The 21,751-nt window shown below is 39.5% G+C and overlaps 1 protein-coding gene and 1 long non-coding RNA gene across 3 annotated transcripts in view; both read right to left on the reverse strand.

Annotated features, from left to right (window-relative positions):
- CRIM1 (cysteine rich transmembrane BMP regulator 1) overlaps positions 1-21,751 on the reverse strand; it is a 205,106-nt gene that overhangs the window by 50,587 nt on the left and 132,768 nt on the right. For both annotated transcript variants that reach the window (XM_082356695.1, XM_082356694.1), the window contains exon 8: positions 2,477-2,605. In XM_082356695.1, the coding sequence (XP_082212821.1) occupies positions 2,477-2,605 (129 nt within the window). The remainder of the gene's footprint in view (positions 1-2,476; positions 2,606-21,751) is intronic.
- On the reverse strand, positions 7,097-21,744 carry LOC309611889. The gene is made up of 2 exons (XR_014234818.1): positions 10,813-21,744; positions 7,097-7,245 (listed from the first exon to the last, which is right to left on the reverse strand). It is a non-coding gene; the product is annotated as an uncharacterized lncRNA (long non-coding RNA).

A 21,751-nucleotide genomic window follows, 5' to 3' on the forward strand; every position in this document is an offset into this window, starting at 1 on the left:
AATGACAAATTCCAGCTGACATAAAATGCAATGATCTCCTGTACATATTTCCTCCTATGTGTTAATGAAATGGAGGTGCAAAGCAGGTAGTATGCATGGATATTCCTTTTACAAAGCCAGAAAGCAACACTAACACAAAGACAGGCAGAGCAGAATTTTCCTGATAAGTCTCAATTTGCAAAAAGCCAGTCACATGCTTCTGACTTGCTTCAATGACAACTGAGGGAAATGCTTCTTTGGATTTAACTACAAAGGGCTCATTGTGAATCAGCAGGGGTCTTGTGTAGGTGTGCCCATGTGGCCAAAAGTTCATAATAGCAAAGCCCAGGTGAAGATGGTAGGCGGGGTGATTAGGCATAATGAAATCTATATTTTTAGACATCAAAAAGTTCAGGAAAAAAAAATTAGATATGCTCCCATGATCAGAAAGGATGTACAGCCCAAGAGATATGAGAAGGATTAAAATATAAACTCTTTGTGATACAATCACCAATTATCTTGGTGTCAAAAAATCAAAGTTGACCATTTAAGCCAACAAATATGGCTACCAAAGCAGCTCCCTAGTAAACTTGGCTTTCCAAAGGGAGGTATAAAAGGCAGATAAGTGTGTAACAGGGACTGGTCCTCCTCTGAACAGAAACAAGTGTAGGAAGGCAGGCAGTCCCCGATGGGTGGAGGCTTATGGGAAATTTAAAGGTGGAAACAACCATCATCACAACAACAGTTTGATAACCTCCCTTTCAGCACCAAGTCCATCCCACAGACAGTGTGATGGTAACAAGTAACTGAGAAAATCGAATTATGCAACTCCTACTTAGTATCTGTCTTCACCGAAAATATTCTTACAAAAGAAAGCATTGAATGATTAAGGTGAAGAGGAATACAGAGCCCAAGAAAACTGATATATAAGAAAGAGATCATCTCTCTACATTAAGTAACTCTAACTCTCTGAGTCCAGGGTAATTATACCCAGAGGCTCATGGAGAACCTGCTGATTACAGAAGCATTGTCCATATTTGGAGACATCAGAGGGAATGGAAAGAGATTTCACAAAACTAAAAGAGGCCAAATGTCACTTCAAAAGGGACAAAGGATTCTAACACTACAGGAACTAAGCTTGACATTCACAACTGAAAATTCTGCAGAAGGAATGGTTAAACATGGGATATGCGACATTTACGAAAGAAAGCAATGACTACCAGGAGCCAGTATAGGTTCATGAAAAACAACCCATGCCCTACTAACTTCGTTTTATGTTTAAAGTAGGGTTTCCAGCAAAGGAATGTTGTAAATAGAATGTATTTCGATTTCAGATAAGATACAGATCAAGAGTTTCAAGATTTCCTTGTGGAGATGGAGCTGATATGTTGTTAGCTGAATAACTCCATAGAAAAAGTGAGGATTATGTTCCAAGTCATTTTGCAGGAAGGCCTTCAGTGCTAACAGGGCTCTCTCCTTGGTTCTATACAGTTTAATTTATTTTAGTGCAATGATTTAGATGAGGACATGTAAGTTATGCTTATTTGACATAAGCTGGGAGGCATAGATAAAGTATGAGGTCATATCATCAAGATTCAAAAATATCCCAACTAGTTGGTAAACGGTTGAAAACTCTCAGGGTAATTTCTGGTTAAATTTGGCCCTGCATTTATATCATTAAAAAAAAAAATCAAATGTTCAAATACAGAACAGATGAGAACCACCTATGTGCAGCTGATGTAAAAAGTACCAACTGGTTCTAGTTGCTTATGAACTCACTGTTTGCCAACAGTGTATAATCCAAAGAGCAAATGCTCACTTAGACCACACAACAGCACTGCAGTGACCAGACCAGATTCTGCAATACTTTGTTTCTAGGCCACACATTTACATAAGGACCAAGAAAGTTCTAGAAACTATGTCACCTGGGGAATGACTAAAGATGTTTATTCTGGTAGAAGAATTAGAGGAATTCAAAATCGTTTTAAACATGAAGGGCAATTTTTTTTTCCAGTAAGGAATGCAATATACTCTATCACGTTTCAGAGATCATGGCCTGGAGACATGATTGGAATCTACATGGAAGAGAGCTGGGATCAAGAAAGTGGAGCACATTCTAAAGATTATGGCTGCCACACATGGAATGTGACACCTCTGTGTGAGTGACCTCCTTGTCACTGATGACCCCGGCAAGGGCGGTACTGAGAGCTCCCTGGGTGTTTGGAAACATGTGCTCCAGAGCTCCCAGGGCTGCACCCATGATGCAGCCAGACATCAAGGAGTATCTGAATATAATGAAATGAAGGCAAAAACCGGAATAAAGGAGCAGCTCTTTTTCTCCAAATGACTGTGTGTTTATGTTAAATACACTTTTTTTTCCCTTCTTTCAGGTTGCTAAGGGAATGTCATGAATAGGAATGAAAAAAAAGATATTCAATCACACAATATGCTTTGACAATATTAGGTTCTGAAAAAACACAGTCTTGCATGTACTCACTGCTTTTGCACTGACAAGTTCGACAACCATTGTGATCAAGTTTGAAACCATAAGTGCAGTCCTTCTCTGTCAGGGTGCAGTTTGATGACTCTCCACACGCAGGTGGATCAATTGTGATGTAGGTTGGTTCTAATAATAAAGAGAGAAAAGAAAAAATCAATGAAACATATGATTACCTCTTAGATGCTATTCAATCTTTGAAATCCCACATTATGGTAAGTCACAGGAAAAAACCTAATCAGTAATCTTCATCAAATCCTAGACTTTTATACTTTCATAATGTTGTTAACCCCTGAAAAAGAAATATTTTTATTTAAATTTTTGAAAATCCGGATGCTCTATTTCTTTACATTTGAGCAATTTATGCATTTTGGGGTACCCTCACCCCTATAGAAAGCAGACAAGAAAGGTTAAAATGAATTTAAATCGTTATTCTTCTATTTCCTCCTGATGTTTTCTGAGTTTTTTTTTTTTATAACAATCAGGAAACAGCTTCCAGCCGTCAATTATCTCACTCTCCATTTTGCAATACTTCTGAAATCTATTAGCGACTTTTCAAGTTAATAAATCAGAGATGTTTCTGAGACTTTAAAATATCTGAATTTCTTTGACCTTTTATGTGACACTCTCTCAATTATTATAGATGACATGACAGATCACATCATCTATAGGAGCTTATACTCAGAGCTTTAGGGAGTGGGGGAGAGAGACACAAGCATTCGGGAGGAAGAGAGAGCAGCCATCCTGAGACGAGATGCACAGAAGAAACCAAGGCCAGAGGTGATTTTGACCTTCACTGCCATGTTAATAACGAAGAATTGTTCTGGGTAGTAACAGTAATCACACGCTTACGTAAAGTGTATTATGCGTCTATATAACATCTGAAGTGCTCTTCATAAATGCCTTCAAGTTTTGGATCACAGTCGGAAAGAGATGGGTGCTGTCATTATCCCTATTTTACGGATGAGGAAATCCAGCATACTGACTTGTCCAAGGTCACAGGGTTAGTAAGTGGTGGACCCCAGATTCAAACCAGGTGTTCTGGCTCTAGGGTCACACTCTCAGCTTCTGTGCAGTACAAAGCGCATTGTAATGGTACCTGTTTTGCAGTGATTGATAAGGGACAGTTTATACAATGTCAGACTGTGGAGAGAGTGTTGTCAAAGGGAACAAGGACACTGACATATTTACGTAGCCTCTTTTCAACCCAAAGATACTATGAACTTCTTCAGAGTAAGCTGGTTCTCACAATATCTTTGTGAAGCGCTAAGTACAGAATGTCTCTACCTATGTTTTCACAAATGGAAAACATGAGGTGCAGAGAGGGTAAGTGGCTTATCTAAGTTTACATAGCAACCCAGTAGCAGGCTGGGAACAGAACAGAACAGAGGTGCCTGACCTCCTGTCCAACACTCTATCCATTAGTCCACACTGTCTTCTCAAGTTTCACCTCCCGTTACCATGGAAGAGAGACCAAAAATAAGTGTTTTATGTGCCACTGATAAGATCAAGAGTTCTACATTTTTATCCACCTGCTAAAAGAGGCCAGTGATTCAACTCTTCACAGGTAGCGAGCAACTAGGACTTATTAAAGAGATGCTTTCATCAGCATTCTCCCAGTGAAAATCTGTATGAAGACGGTGTAGCACATTCTCTATTTTTATTACAGCACAGTTGGAAGAACATCTCCCTGAAATTTTTATCTAAGATTTCCACTGCTGTGAAATTTCTAATTTCCTTCCACGACTAAAGTATCCTTTCTGACAGGTAACTGTAAACATCAAAAATTGGTTTAGTTTTAGGCAAGTTTTAAGACTTAGTGAATTAAATATAGTAGCGCTGCTCTCCTCCATTCTCTTAAAATTTACTGTAAATATCGTCGGTTTTTAAACCTACAGTCTCTCCTTTATCACTACTCTTGTTATATACCCAAGATAATAATTCTGTTTCAGCCTTTAGCCATAAGACTGCTGAGGTTTCGTCAAAATTATTCTAACCACAAATATAAGATAGAGCAGGGGACCTGGATCGTGTCTGAGTAAACCATACCACAGATGATCCCATCGAAGGAGGAGTTAGGTCTACATTCCAGAGAGTTAATAGCAAGGATCAGGGAAGGATTCTAAACTCTTTGTCCAGTGCTTTAGTGCATGGCTTACGGGCAAGGAAATGTCTTGGGCACATATGCACAGACCCAAGCTTGTATTCTTTTTTTTTTTTTAAAGGACTTGATCTTTTTTTTTTTTTAATTTATTTATTTATGGTTGTGTTGGGTCTTCACTTCTGCGCGAGGGCTCTCTCCAGCTGCAGCAAGCGGGGGCCACTCTTCATCGCAGTGCGCGGGCCTCTCACTATCGCGGCCTCTCTTGCTGCGGAGCACAGGCTCCAGACGCGCAGGCTCAGCAATTGTGGCTCACGGGCCCAGTTGCTCCGCGGCATGTGGGATCCTCCCAGACCAGGGCTCGAACCCGTGTACCCTGCATTGGCAGGCAGACTCTCAACCACTGCGCCACCAGGGAAGCCCCCAAGCTTGTATTCTTTACTGACATTTAAGTTTATGAGAAACTTTTGCCTTCAGAAAGTATATGATGGAAAAATATACATCTGGGCAGATGACACTGACACTGAAAATACATAATAATCACAGGGCTTATGGGATTTTATTTTCAGTGAATTTTAGGGATTTGTTAAGAGAATCAATGGTGATGTGCATACTATTTTTGGTACATATTATGATTAATGGATGGGATTAGGATTGTGCTCTGTGGCTAGAAAGTAAAAAAAAAAAGAAATTGGGTTGTTTGAGGATCAGAACGATACTGACAGTCCCACCCTTTATCCAAATGACTGTAACAGCTAGGTAGCCAGCTCCAGGGGTACATCAAGCACACATTTCTTTAGCAGAAGAAATATGTTCAACACGTTTCCCTATAACATTCAGGATAACAGCTTGAGCTCAGTTTAACAAATGGGGGAAAAAAATGCATAGAAGGGCTATTTAAGTAGGTGCTGGTTCTACAACGCTGTGTTGTAAATATTTTAGGTAAAACAAGTCCTCCTGGATGTCTTCCAGGCCTCAGATGATGTGGCAGAATGCAAAGAAGCCAAACATTATTCTGTGTCTCTAAAATTAATATTTCCCCATTCATCGATAATGTACATTAGAGGGAAGAAACCGGAAAGTATGTAAGTTTCAAATTCTGACTCCCTCAATATTTATTAAAATAAAACACAGAAAAACTCAACAAAACCAATTTACTCTAAAACTATTCACCTGCCCCTCAATAGATTAGGCTGAACACAACACTCATTGTGATACGTTAAATGTAGACAGAAGTCTAAATTATTTTTAAAAAGCATTTTAACACTAGTCATCTCACTTTATTACGTTAAATAAGTTTTGTTTTCCTTTTCAAATACAAAGTGGAACAAATTTTAAAAACCTTTTAAGGATGGTGGCGCATGTGTTTGGGGTACTTACTTACTGCTGTTGTCCTCTGTCACTGGAGTAACTGCTGATTTGTAACAGACACATATGCCGGCAACTAGCTGTCTCCTAACATTTTATCTAAAGTCATACATTATGTACTATTCCCTTTCATCATTCTCTCAACATTTTAGTGCTCAGTTTCCTACCATGTGAGGCCATCTCTATTTTAGAATTCTGTAAACTATAAATTGTCTAGCAAAAAACCCTGACATTATCATAAACGGATCTGAGAGTCTGCTTTCAGTACAGTATATTAATATGTAATCTCAGAACTGGTCCTGTTACTAACATCAGGGCAGTCTTTTGAGAATGAAGTGCTGTGAGTCTACTGAAATTCAATTTCTTATTCTACATAATGAACACCAAAGTGAGACACACTTGATACCATCCTGAATGAGAGTATTTCAAATCAACATTGCATTTACAGTCCTTAGAGAATAACCAAGAGCTGGTTAGACTTTTTGCATAGTTTCTATACAAGGAAGTTCTTGGTGGGGGAAGAGGTAAGTTTGAAGAGTCCAGAATCATGGTATCACAGTATGATTGTTTCTAATCCAAATAAATAAAGGAGCTTGAGGAAGTGTTAGTGAAATCTGTGAAACGTGCACTGTGCTTGTTAGAGCAGCCTGAAATTTGTGTATTGGGAATTGTTATTATCCCACACCTTCTTTAGTCTATGCCACAGTGCTCTGAATATGGAATATATACTGATGGGTCTTGGCCTGAAGACCAGATGATTCTCATTTAAATCCTACTTTTCTGTGCTCTTAGATTCCATGGGGGTACAATACTGACATGACATGCTAGAGAGTACATGCTCCTCTAGAAGGATGACGGCGATGCCATGTCCTTGGAGAGTTTGGTGATTATCAGTTGAACAGAGGTCCTGCTAAGACTTTTGGAGACACATGCATCTGCCTGTTGCTGGAAGCAAAGAAAATGGTCTCCCTTTAAATTGGCTGGGCAGATATGTGTTAGTGGGCCTCTTTCAGAAGAGAGAAATGGTCTTGGATCTCCTTATTTAGGAGAATGAGAAAATGCTTGCACAAAGATGGATTTGGCGAGGGGAAATTCAATGAAGTACTGCTTACAGGATCACCCTGAAATTCCATCTCATCTTGTATTGAATCAGCTGAGGAATTAAAGAAATACCTTAATGTCCTCCAAAGGAAGAAGGCTTGAAACAGCAGGAATTCATTGTCTTTGGCTACAACTATTTCTAAAGGGAACCCTGGAACCGCTTCTTTGTGGAGAAGAATTCTAGAAATATTTTCTGAGCCTAGAAGCAATAAAGAACAAAAATGGGTGTTTGTTATGTCTATATCCATTTGCTGTTTCCTACCCTGCATCTGGGTGGGAATCTCTACTTTCCTCAACCTGTCCTTTTCCTGAATGACTTTTAAAGACTTTCCAAGTACCTTATACTGTCCGGAAGAGCTATTTTTACAAGAACCCTTGGGTTTGTGTCAGGAATGCAGATGTTCAGCACCAATTCTTATCCCAAGTCTTAGAAAACAAAATTCTGGAAAAAAACTATTATAACTTGCAGTAACATAAGCAAACACATATTGACTCTTTATTTTATGTTTAATTAAAATTAGGAATGGATATTTCTTTCACATCCTAGGAAGCCCAACAAACCCCTTATCAGTAAAAACATTTCCAGGAAAACACTCACATTTTTCAAGATTTAGAGAACCTCAGACACTAAGTTTCTGAAGAACACCACCAATATTCTACACTGATGTTCAAGTATTTTCTAGAAGCAATTTTATCTGCTCAATGGGGATATTAAGGCACTGTGATCACAATTAATTTGGTCAAGAGTATAAAGTTGAAATGAAAATCACTGTTTTAACTCCAAGGCCACAGCACTAGACCATAAGGTAACATACATTTCATTATTCAGGGGGTATAAATGTGTTAAGCAAATCTAAGCTCTATACTTTCTTGCTTTTTGTTATTTTATTTTATGGAAAATTTTCCAAAAAGAGGAAAGGAAAGTAAGAAGTTGAAACTCCAATCCAACCTCTTAAGGTGTTGACTTAAAGTTTTAATATCAATCCTGTCATCATCATATTGGATATTTCAACATGTTTGGGACAACAACAGAACAAAAAAAGAATGTATTTTGACAACCAGTTATTTAAAAATGTGTAATAATAATGTTAATTTGCTTCTGAAACAATGTATATAATCACTGATTTTTATTTTTCAGATATAGCTTAAATGAAAATGTTAACAGATGCTTTTTGGTGTCTAAACTGTATTACTCCATCGAACTCTGGGTTTTGAATGAATACATACACGGTTCTTCTCATTAGCTTGATTACTACGAGCTGTTTATCTTGCAAATAATACTAATTATCTCCATTGAGACATGTGTGAAGCACTCTTTCTGATTAGCAACCCTGGGAAGGCTGACAGCCAATTAGTAGCTCTTGAGTATGGGTGGGGGGTGGGTGACTCTGGAAAAGTACACTCGTGTAAGGCATACAGAGCCACCATGCCTAGGACTGTCTGCAGCACTGACTCTGCTAGGAGGGTAATATTAGCTCTGGTTTCAGACCTCAGTCGTCTCTAGGAGTACTGCTGCTTCCCCGTGCTGTGCTCTGGGTGAATGGCAGGCCTGGAGGGCCTGGCTGTGGGCAGCAGCTGTCTACCAGCACCCTAGATTCCTAGGAATCAAACAAGTGCATGCACGCGCACACAGACACCCACAAACCAAGAAAAGTTTTCCTGGAAAAATCTCTCTATAGGCAAATTTCTAGAAAACATAGTGTTTTTTTAATGGCAGATATGTTCTTAAATTTCTTTTATAAGTTAAAAAAATTTCATATGGAAGTAATAAGATAAAGAAAGCTAATTCCTATCTGTCTCTTATTACTTCTCCTTTTGGGATTTATTAATGGTTTGCATACTTCACGTAGCTTTTCTGTGTAAATTCGCAAGCCTGCTTATTTGATTGCGAGAAACAAAGATGAACAATTATGTTGTCTTTTCAGACCTAATTCAGGCACTCTCTTCCTTAAGATTTCTTGGGGGTGGTGGGGGTAGGGGGAATGGCTGGACTTGGTTAAGCAATGTGAGTATCTAATAAGTGGGAAAATTCCAAAGCTTCACTTGGTTTATATGGCTAAATATATCAGGCCTCCTTATAGCCCACCAATTACTGGTAGCCTGTCCAGGGCCATAAAACTGGAGATAAAGTTGGCTAAGACAGAACCAAAGGAGATAGCTTATCTGTTTTACTGTGTCTTCATATGTCATTCTGTTACCACAGTGGCTTTTCAAATGTGACCATAACTAGTCAGAAAACCATTCAAATAAATCAGCAAATTGTTAACATAATTGCAGCCTAGGAAAAGGTAAAGATGAAATGTTCCCAAATGAAGCTAGAGGGAAAACTCTATTAATGTAGACAATAAGAAAAAAAAAAGTTGAGGATACAAAAATTCCCTAATCTGGAAGTGGGAATTTCCATGGGGTATGAATGTGTATTTAAGAAAGTCTCATTAAGTCATGGAAAAAAATCTCCTACAGTTGGAATTTTCAAATTCTTTCAGCCACTACACATTTATCCTTTTTTTCCTTTGTATATATTTCTCATAACAACACCTACATCCTTGTAATTTCTAAAGTACTTATCTCAGAGCAGTTTCTTTATTTTAAAATGAATGGTGTGAAAATGTTCCCAAGACTTGTATTATTTTATGGGCAGATAGAGAAGCAATATATTTACTTTAGGCCTATTTATTAACTTTGTGTGCTTTTCCAAGGAATCTTGGCTGTCGGTCATATTTTTCTTCCTTTACCAATCTCATGTTTAATAGGAAAAGACAGTACTACAATTATGTGATTATTAAAAGACCACAAAAAGAAAAATTAAAAAAAATTTTTAACAGAGAATGGGATATCTTTTTCCAGGAATTCAGCTTGAGAGAGCTCACAAAATTATTGGATTCCAAGAATAATCTGGACCTTTTATACTTGTCTTATATTTTATCCTTATATTATTGTTATTGTTTATTTTCAGAGAGACTATATCTTGGTAACCTTTAACTGGGAAAAATGTGCCATATTTATAAGTACATGTGTATATGTGTATCTGCACATTTTAATAGCTATATTCAGCTGGGAGAGGGGTGTCAGATGGTCAGAATTCTGTTATTTCAACCTGCCCCTCTGGGAAATGGCTGAGGACCAGCGGGGAAGGATCTTCACATTAGGGGCAATGGTTTGTTCACTGTTTACAACTTCAGCATCTAGCACAGTACTTGGCCCACTGTAGCCCTTAATGAATGAACAAAGAGGACAAAAAGACACCTGAGAACTGAAAGTCAGGACACATTTTTAGAAAGAGCCCCACTCAATATTGTCCCCAACAGGCCGAATCTATAATTTCCTAACTTTTGTAGGATTGGACAGTATGTTCCTTAGGGTCTTCGTCAAGGCAGAAGTCCCTTGCACATAGTAGGTACTCAATAAATGAGCTCCACTGAAGTAGCAAGCTAGATCAGAAGGCTGTTGTGAACCTGACACACTAGTAACAGTGAAAACTAAATGCAAGTCCCCAAACCCAAACAGTCTAAAACGAGGTACTCGGTAGCCTATGAAATGGTTAAATTATGATCTGCACTTCTGGCCTAACAAGGCACAAAAGTACACAGAGCACTGTGAAAGGCCTCCTTTCAAAATTCTTAACATAAAATCTGACACCCCAAATTTCAATTATCTGGGGAATCCATTTCTGTGACTACCTCACTCCTTGATGGTGCCAAATAAGTAAAGTGTTATTAAAATAGTCCTGAAAATAACCTGGCACTCACTCAACTCGGCAGCTCACCTCGTACTGGATGAAGGATGGGTGCTCGTGCCGAAGGCCCAGCAAATCTGCCTGCTGATTAAGCAACGACCGGCAGGAATCAGAGTGAGACGAGGGAAGCGTGTGGATGAGAAGGCACAAGTGTTGACGATGGTCTATCTCGGTGCTGGGCACACTCAGTGGAGACTTGACTACCACTGCTCAGGGCCTGCAGCCTGGCTGGGTGTGAATGACGCTAGGCCCAAGGCAAGCGTGAGGACAGAGACATCTGGGGAGACAGCTCAGCACTCTCGGGTGGAGCTGTTTCCCCAGGTGGGAGAGGCAGGAACGGACAAGGGGAAGCAGGCTTTCCAAGAGGTCAAACAGCAAGGTCAAAATTCCAGGCCGAGGTTCGCGGAAAGAACCCGGATCAAAGGCTAGGTCACAAAAGATAAAAATAACAGTAACTGGGTCTCAGTAATGAGAATGGAGCCAGGAGCAAGAAAAGCTTTGAATCTGAGCCACGATGATCAAATACTTTGATATTCACTGACTTATTTTCTTCACCCTCTCCCTCCTTACGATAAGGGTCTAGAGAAGCAATGCCAAGGACATGGACTTGGGGTTAAAAGACTGAGCTTGAGTCCCTGTTCTTTCATTATCTTACACATGATGCTGAACCTCTTTGGGCTTCTATAAAGTGGGAATTCCCACTCTTCCTACCTCACAAGATCATCGTAAGACTCAAATAAGATCGTAAAGAGGGGACTATTCCATAAACTCGAAGTGTTAACAGAATGTTACTTGTTGCTATAGTTATTGTTGAAATGACTATCCTGCCTGCTTAGAGCTAGAACTGGTCTCAGATGATGGCTCAGTAAATGAATTATGAGTCCTTTTGCAAGCCTCAAATGTTCAGCTGATAAATGCTCTGACAACTGGCTTGGCATTCTGAATCCTGTCCATTGTAACTTAAGCATCATTTCTATCTCCACTGATAACATGAAAAGCATCTGGGATGTGGGTGGGTCCATGACATCCTTTCATATGGTCTGGTAAGCTTTGGAGGGTGTTAGTGACTGGCCACTGGCGCCTTTCACATTTGCTGAGCTGCAGTCTGAGTATCATTGTTTCGACTTTTGACTGTGTCCATGGTGTCTCGAAGAGAAGAGAAATCTCTTCGTAATCAGCTTATCCAGTGTGAGTTGAAACAATGCTTCTGTGTGCCTGGCTGACCCCATGCTTCCTCTCTCATGATGGGTGCCTTGCTGGATCTTCGAAGATGAGGACAAATTCATCACAGTACAATTTATACTGTTTTGGTAGTTTTGCCAGTGGTTCTGCCATCCTCAAGTTGAAAGAGGATATGGAAAATCCATCTCTAAAAGATGTCTTTGATCAGCAAATCTTAGTTTCATTAAGTCAGTGACATGAAACTTATGTCAATAATAAGAGATAATTCAACCAGTACTTTCTTAACAATAATACTGGTGGGGGTGGCCATGTTTGAAACAATAATGTCCTCAGTGTCTCTGTCACAGCACTGCGGAACACCCCTATTGCTTTCATCTGGTCTAAGATCTCCATGGAATCTTTTTAAAACTTGGTTCCCAGAAAGCATGGGAGAGTCACAGTCTTGAAAAGATCCAAGCTTGCTGCCCTCTTGCAATATGCAAGGCCTGAGGCCAGCCCAAACTGACAGTTTATTATCTCTGAACATTTTTTTAGTTTCACGAACAAAATAGAGACTCCCTGAACTGCTTTAAAATGTGAGCTGATTTGCACGGCAATAGCTTTCCAATTAAGGTGAAAAGGAACACCATTTTGTGTTGTCCTTCAAATACCCAAACTACGGGTGGCAGGACCACAGTGCAAGGCACCGGCGCAGGGGCACCGAATACATAAACAAGCATTAGATATACTTTGCTGGATTCCAAAGCAGACCCAAGGCAGTCTCAAATTATATATGTATACATTTTTAAAGTGAGGAAATGAGGACCAAGGTAACTTTTAAGTAGAAAGAATACGCTGCAGCCAGGGATGAGGTCGGCACACAGGGTGCATGCTGTGAGGTCCTGCCTGGTCGGGGACGTGGCTCATCTCTCAGTCTGCTCTAGCAGTCAAGGGGAAAAATCAAACCCAGAGCGCTACATGACTCTCAGGGTCCCCAAGGACCAAGCACTTGTTGGTCTTAGAATGTTCTTGGGGATTCTTAGTCTTGGTTCATGATGCTGCAGAATGAGAGCTGGAGCTTTGAACCAAATCTTATTTTCGACTGGCAGCGAGTATTAAATTCTGTGGTGTCCAATGGTCTGGATCCCTGAATTGGGCTCTGTTTCAAACGAATGTGATAAATCCAGCTAATCTCTTAGATGTGAAAGTAAAATTCACTGGATGTGTAAACAGGTATCCTGTAGACATACATGGCAAGTGAAAACTTGGTCAAACTGCTAATAATTCAACTCGATTTGAAAAATGTGTAAAATGCAATGCATCACTATCCTCTCATGTTTCGAACAAATTTCAAAAAAGTTCTAACTGTTCATTATTGCTTGTCCCATATCAAATTTGGATTAAACTGATGGTATGACCCCGGACCAAGATCTGGCCCTGCCAAGCCCCCGGGGAACAGATTTCCCAATCTGCATGGTGATGGATAGTGAGCATTTCGCGAGTCTCAAATGCAGAGGATGACAGGTGGGAACGATCCAGCTCCCTGACACCTCAGCAGCCACCTGTGACGGGAGGTCCATCAATGGGCAAGGGATGTTCTCTAGTAGACATTTTCATTCCTTCGCTCCGCCCTGTTATTTTACAACAATATTGCAGCAGATATTTTATCTTCAACAATCGGCCAGACACAGCACAGAAAACACTTCAATAGGGCCTTTAAAAACAGTTCACTGGGTTGCTCACCATCTCTAATACTAACCCTCATGTATTAAACAATGTGAAATCATTTTGCTCATTTAAGGTTAAGACTATACAATGAGACAGTTTAAAATGGTACAATCGGAAGTGGAGTTCGAAAACTAAAATATTAGAAATAAATTATATTGGAATCACCACCACTTTTAAAATAGTTATTTCTAGAGGGGAATTATTTTAGTCTAATTTATTTGAAAATAAGTTTGAATGGAACACCTGCAATTCCACAAAAAGTTGTAATAGAATAGATGACCATTTAAATATATGCCTCTAGTCCCTAGAAGTCATACAAATACTATGTGGTAAGTGAAATGATTTTTTTTCCCCAATAAACACACCAGGAATTGTACTTACAAATAAGTGTTACCGCTAAAAGCACTCACTTTTGTGGGCTATATGCTTGTGCTAAAATGTTGTTCATGTTAAAATTCTATTTGAAACTTCTCTTCAGAACTGCTTTCAGAGGAAATTACTGTGTCATAGAAGACAGAGTGCCTTTACTTTACTGTCACTTTTTGCTTCTTCTGAAAAGTTTTACCCAGCTAGATCACCCAGCCTTTCCACCAGACTTAGACGTGAATGACTTTGACTATTTCCTAGAGTCTAATAAACCTTTAAAGTCAGGGGTTTACAAAGCTAAGAATTTTCAAAAGGAAGTGCGGCAAGCTGCAATGTCAGTTTCAACAGAGAAGTACCAAAAATATTCTCAACGACGGTATTCTTGCAATAGCTGTACAGTTCCCATATAACTATTTTGAAAGGTAAAACACTTCACTTGGATATGTAAATCTTGGTTATGTTTTTAAAAATAATTTCATTATGTTAAAAATAATTTCACTACTTTATAGTTGGACCTTGCATTGATGGGAACAAATAAACAAGCTTCATATAAAAAGTGCTGTCAGGTGCTTTAAATACAGGTGTGCTGAGACCTATCCATTCCTTAGAATTGAGGCAAACAGTGGAAGGAGATGAAGATGAGGATTTTAAACTAAGATGGTCTAATAAGCCATGGCTAGTAAAGCAGGACATCTCTCAAAACGTAGACAATGTGATTACCAGTTAAAATGCTAAATTCTATTAGGCTGACAAAAGCTAAAAGGAAACCAATTCTGCTACTTCTGGTCAATGGTTGTACCCTAAAGAAAATGGAATCTTTCTTTTTAATGTCCATAAGCCTTTTCTGAAGGGCATGTCTCTTAATAACCTTCATTAACTTCTGTTTGGTTGCCTAAGAGTTGTCTCTTATCCAAAAAAAGTTTAACACAGTCTCAGTAGAGATTGTGTTTATTTAAGCTTGTTGGAAAAACATTCCTATCATTTCAAGAATGACTAAATATTTTTCATTCACATAGCTGGCATTCCAGACTCTGTTTTCCTGCCTCTGTTGATTAGATGAAAATTAGCAGGCCCAAGTCTGAACTATTAGATTCGATTATGATCTTAGTAGGAAAATTATGAGACTCCTGGCAGTAATGCCCATTTAGGTATGGGAAGTAAACAGCAGAGGAAATAAAGAGGAACCTGCCCCTTGCAGGCCACTTCCACAGGGAAATACTTAATAGCTGGGACTGCCAAATGCTGGAAAATCAGAGGCAAAGGTTTCTCTAATCAAGTGTTTCAGAATCAGCTCTGAACCATACCATTCTAATGTTATTTGAAATACCTAAAGATATTTTAAATCCCCAGAGAAAATAAAAAATACTGTGAAATTCATTCATGAACAATTTTGGATGCTTAGGTTAAAGGACACCTAGGTTGACACATGGTCATCTGCTATGCATTTGTTACCCCACATATGACCTTATTTGGACAAGCCAAAAAACACACTGTGCTATATTTTAATTTCCATTTATGGAACTAGTTTCCAGGACATTTAGAGTTAAAGGATGAAACAACATGCCTAACAGTCTTTGAAATATTACGAATATTTTATTATTCTTGGCCTACTAATAATAGCATAGTATATGGCACTGAAGCAGTACCACCCATAAACTGAGTTTTGATCCCTGTTATGTACCAGAACATTAATATCATGTGACCCTGTGGCATCTCTGACTTCACTGCCTCTGGGGTCAGCCAAACTATGTTTGATTCCTTGCCACAGAAGCAGTAGCTTAATCGTTTGAGATACTGTTTGGTGAGGAAGTATTATGGGCAGGGCTGGAAACATATTTTCTTGTTTCAAGGAATTCCCACCCAGATATGTGCCTGGTACAGACTTTTCCAGCAGCCCAGTAGAAACCTCATTTGAAGGGTGGCTTGATTCAAACCATATCAGAATTTATGGAAAGAATATAGTGCTCCCATAAAATTAGTATTGACGATGAGGAGGACAGTCTATTTCACAGCTCAAAGACCTCCAGCTCCTTAGAGGACCACAGCATATGATCTATTGGGTGAGCTGATGCTGAAGTGGCGCATTAAATCCACATGGTCAAGAAATGCCTCATGGCCTCTCTTCAACACTGTCCCAAGTAGAACCAGGATTTCCCAAGTAAGGGATCCAAGAAAGCCAGTCGGCAGGAAGACAGTTGATAGCACAGCTATCACATTCCATCCTAAGTCCAGAGAATTAGAAAGACTCCATGGACAGGGAGTCAATTTTTATTCCTCCACTTCAAGAGTTGGCTAAGTCCAGGTTAGCAGAATCACAAGGCCTGCCTGAAACTCAGCTCAGTTTCAGACAATAACTCTGCAAATAACTTTCATTTGAAGTTCTTATTATGGAAAACGTCTTTAAAACACTGAAGTAGATAGAATAACATGATGGACCCTCATATACCCGTTACTGAGCTGTGACAATCTACAAATAACTCTTTTATTTCCTGTGTGAATTTGGAAATGGATTTTGCTTTTGTTTCAGAGAAACAGAAATAGTACAAAGGAAAGTACCCATTGTGGTTGGAAAGTACCCAACCACAAGCACGGAATTTATTTACTAGCAACTCAAATCCTAATATTGACTGCTAACTTGTAAAATATTACCTATGTTGTTTCTAGTTCTTGAAAAGTGATACTCTTGGCGTTGGCTCTGAAAGCCCCAGGGTCATCAAAACCATCAACTCATCTCAGCTGTAGACTCTGCACATACTGGGCCTAAAGAACACTCAGGTCACAGTGGCCACCTGGGCAGGGTCCAGCTACAGCCCAAGATGAGACAGCAGATCAGATCTGACATCAAGACTAATCAGGGATGATGAAATTCTTATCTCCTGCATCAGGTGGAGATGGCCTCACACTTGTCCACATACCTTGCATCTTTCTTGTTGCGTCATCACGGTCATGTCATTACATCATGCAGCCAGTATTTCCCTCCCCAACACCTTATCTTACTTTTAATTATAAAACAAACAGATATTTTTTTTCATGGAAAATGGCACCCTGTCCTCAGGGTCCCTCTGACATTAAGAATCAACTTAGATAGGATTTATACCTGGCATTACTGGGAAATCAACTAGCAAATTATTCTCAATACCTAACTGTGATATTAAAAAAAAAAAAAAAAGTCTAGCTGAAAACAAGGCAGTGGCACTTACACACTCTCAGGGCAGGTCTTAAAAGCAGTACATTAAATGTGACAGTGAGCATTAGCCTTGGAGGGTCTGGAGAAGGCCCACTTTAATTCTGCGATTCTGGACTTCAGGGGCTGAACTGAGAGAGGATAAACCACAGTTTACAAACCAGTCTTGGAAGGCTGCCCCTGGGTGGGAGTCGAGAGCTAAGTGCTCATCAGGAGGGTGAGGAGTCAATCTGAAGCTAACTGGTGCAACTCACCTGTAGGCATCTGGACCCACCGTGTCCCAAACATACTTCATATAACACTCTGCTTTCTGTTCTCAAAGTGCACTTTCAAATAGAAGCATTTACACATTAATCTTTCTTCAGTTCACCAGAGGTCAGCATCTGACCCCTTTAACAGCACTGGTTAAGGAAACCCTCTATCAGGGTCTGCTGTCTTACTCCAGTCTTTTCCCCCTTCGCTAACTCACTCACTCATCATCCATTCATTAACCATTTTTGAGCACCTACTTACATGACAGGTGCTGCTTTAGGGATTCAGAAGCATATGGTAAATCCTAGCTCATGGGGGACGTAGCCTCTTTTAGGCTACTGGTCAGTAAGTGCACTTTGTCTCAGAGGCAGAATCCTTGCAGGGGTCCAGAGCCAGGGCTCTGGAGATACACTGCTCTGCCACTTCCGAGCTGTAGGCCCTTGGGCAAGTTACATGACTTCTGAACTTTGGGTTCTGTGATCATAAATTGGGATGGCAGTACCTGCACAAGAGGGCAGTTGTGAGGACCAAATGGGCTGATGCTCTCAAAGCACTGAGGCCTGGCTCCCAGTCACAGTGTGCGAGAAATGTCAGCCACTCTCATTAAGGGCTACAAAGAAGATGATGCAAATGGTGCTAGATGCCGAGGAAGACAATTCTGCTGCCCTCCTTTTTTGTTTTTAGTTTGTAAGAAAATAAGGACGTATCTCCCATATAGATGCTTAAACTGCAAACTTTATCTGCTATTCCATGTGTTTCCATTCTAGCTTTTTACAAGGGCCAGAAAATAAAAATAATGCAATTGATGAGCAAGAGGAGATGTAGAGAAAAGCCAACAGCACAAAACATAAGAATACAATCCGTTATAGACTTACAGACCGGGATGGCTTATCTGTATACCTGAATTGGGTGTTGACACTAACTTGCTAAGACTTAATCAAGAGAGTACTTAAGTGCCAATTTAAACAGCACTCAGGTACTTGTGAATTGAGTTAGCTGTCAAGTAACAGCATAGTCTTTAAGGGCCCCCAGGTTCACATTCCCAGTCCTCCAGGAGTAACCAAGCACGTTATGTTGTCATTTGGAAGGTATGTATCTCTAATAACAACAGCAGTCACAACAAGGTTCTTCCTCCCTGAAGGTCCAAACACACTATATTTGGTGATGCAGTAATTTATTTAGGAAGAATCTAAACCCACAATCCTCGTGTGGGGTCCCTTTCATCAAATTTCAGACTCTGACTATGTACCTTGGGACTGTAGCTAATAAGGGTGAGAGCCAACATTTGTTATGCAATTGTGTACAGAGGAATTTACTGTGTATAAACTGCATAAATACCAGTCTTTCTGTTTCCTCCAAATAATTCTGGCTGATTATTTATTACACAACAATGCCTTGCTTTTTTCTTATTTTGTCTAATCCTTTGGCTCTTCGGAAATCACTTGAAATTCTATTTTAATAGGCTACTGAATAACTGCTGAGAAAAATATTTTTGAATACTTCCAGAGTCTTTCTTGGATCCTGAAAACTAAGCAATAAGATTTATTTACCTTGCATTATTTTGCAAGTTTATTATTATTAATAAATAAGTTTATTACAATATTATTCATAGATAATAATAAGCTTTTACGATCATTATCCTAAGCTGTACACTGTTTTTTTTTAATCCCCATGCCAAAAGAATCTTTTGTCTTCTGAACACATCTTAAAATGAGGGTGTCACTGGAGAGTAAATGCAGTCTTACGTGAAACTTATTATTTAACTGACTTTAAAACAAAAACAAGAAACAGAAGATAAATTAGTTCTCTGAGAACTAAACAATGGAACCTTCTGCAAGGCTGAGACCAGCAGAGCCTAACAGCTTGGAATAAAGATGCCGAGCCTGGTGAAGTGAAGGAGACAACCTGAATGTGAGGCCTGAGAAGCAAATCGAGGATGGGTCTCAAAGGCATCCTTCCCCCGAGGTCCTCAAATTCAGGGGAGAGGGCAGGTGGGAGATCACATCAAAAACACCTGGAGTAGTTGTCAAACTGCAAATGATCTCCTCCCCTGTCATCAAACTCCTGTGTGTCCCAACACAGGGCCAAAAGCCAGAGATGAAGAGAGATGTAAGGGAACTAGAAATAGGGGCAGGAGGAAACTGAGATGACCTCTGGGAGCAGAGGAAGCAGACAAAAATGTAGTTGAATCTGACAGACTTCAGTTGATCCCAGCTCAGTCACATATTGACAACTGACCTTGGGAAAAATTATCTAAGTCTCTTTAAACCCTAATTTCTTCATCTTTAAAATGGTATAATAAGGCCTTTGGCAGAGTGTTGATGCGAGGATTAAATGAAATCAGGTACAAATAAAAAGCACTTACCCCACAGCACCTGAATGCAGACATTCTGTTTTTCCTGGTTTAATTTAAAACAGCCTAAATAGTTTCTTTGACGTTTACTAGGAATTGTCCCTTATTTAGCTTTGTGTCCGATGTGGTATCTGGATTACGGAAGGTTCTTAATAAATTTTTTGGAATTAATGGCTGACCCAAACTGTCACTCTTTTCTCAAACAGTGGAAGATAAGATTACAACGTGACCCATGTTGCAGAGACCAAACTCTAAGTAATCAAAGTAACATCTACTTCCTACCCAAACATCTATATGACATAAGAATAAATCAGTTTCTCATACATATAATATATATTTTTGTCTATTCACCAACTGCTTCCCTTCTCTACTCACCACAATGGATATGCTAATGATGGCCAAAGATGAGCGCAAAGGATTTTCCTTTCTTACTTTTAGAAAAAAGGCCCTATTTTATTTTAACAAGTTTTTCAAAGTCTTATTTTCAATCTAGACTCAAGACTCATGAAGTTAAAAGGGTTACTGTTTACTGGATTTATATGTATGCTTTTAATTTTTCTTACATTATCATGCACATACATATACTTAAATATTTCAAACCAATAACAGATTGCCCTTAATTCTCAGGGATAGATGTTCCCATCTTTATCTGCTTCAGCAGGGCATCTTTCCTTGTAAAGCTGACCGTACATCATCAAACATATTATCGCACACTCCTTTTTCCAGCACTGAAATGCTGCCTTTAGGGGATAGGAGGAGTGTATGTGTGAGGTGGGTGGGTGATTTCCACAAAATTGGTCATCTGGAAGCTATAAAGTTTTGGAGTGTGGCAGCTGCATTCTGAGTAGAGTAATGGTGAGGGAATTAGTGATGTCAATAGAACCAGAATCCTCCAGCTTAAATTTTTATATGATTTTTAAGGTCTTTAATAATTCTAACCCCTCAGAAGTTAATGAAGCCAGTCAGGCAAACTCTGAAGTCTGAGTTGATTAAAATTTTGGTAGAAGAAAAAAGACTTCTTGATAGAGGACTCAGTCTACTTGACTGAATTTCTGAAAAGACCTGTCAGTTCCTTAATAGCTGTTTTTAAAAATTCTAGAAGGATCCATCTTCCACAAGGACTAATTTTTGACCCACTTTAGTTCATTTCACTATGCAAATGTGCTTCTTAATGACAGACACTCTCTATTGGACCTGTCAGTATAGATATTCAATCTCTTGTTTGTAGTAACAGACGTGGACCAAGGATTAAGGCTGACTTGAGTAACTGTGCAAAGAATCTTCCCAGGATGGGGGAAGTGGCCTGGAATAGCGGTTGGGATGGAAAGACTAGTCCAGGATATCTCAGGCTCTCTCCATTAAACAGGAAGAGAGGTAGTGAAAGCAGGTAACCAAGACATAAGAAAAAGCCCGAGAGGAACTGCAAAGCCACAGCCATCGAGATATTAGAAGCAGAATGGATGCTCAGGGTGAGGACTCCAGGCAGTGAAAACCACCTTTGATGGCTCCAGGTTTTTCTTCTAGCTGCCAGGACTCTTGGGCTTATGGAAGCATTACAAGTTGAACAAGCTATGCTTTGAGTCATGGGTCTTATTTCCAATTTCATTTCATTTCATTGTGTTGACCTTTGGATGTTAATCAGGCTTGCGGTGAACTGAATTAAAATGTATATATACTTCGACCGTAAAGTATTCAGATAAGCATTATCTGCAGTGGCAAAATAAAGACCACACTATTCTCACTGTAAATGTGTAACATTTCCCCCAAATGATTAGTTTGGGCTGTATAATAAATTCATCTGCAACTGGTAACAGCATGAAGCAGACATTATGCCTGAGGAAACAGAAAACAAGCAAGCACATACTGGTAGAAGCTTATCCAACACGAGATATTCGCCAGGGGCTCGTTAGAATCTACGAGGGTTA

This window comes from Balaenoptera borealis, assembly GCF_965194805.1.
Source record: "Balaenoptera borealis genome assembly, chromosome: 15".
In the NCBI taxonomy this organism is placed as follows: domain Eukaryota; kingdom Metazoa; phylum Chordata; class Mammalia; order Artiodactyla; family Balaenopteridae; genus Balaenoptera; species Balaenoptera borealis.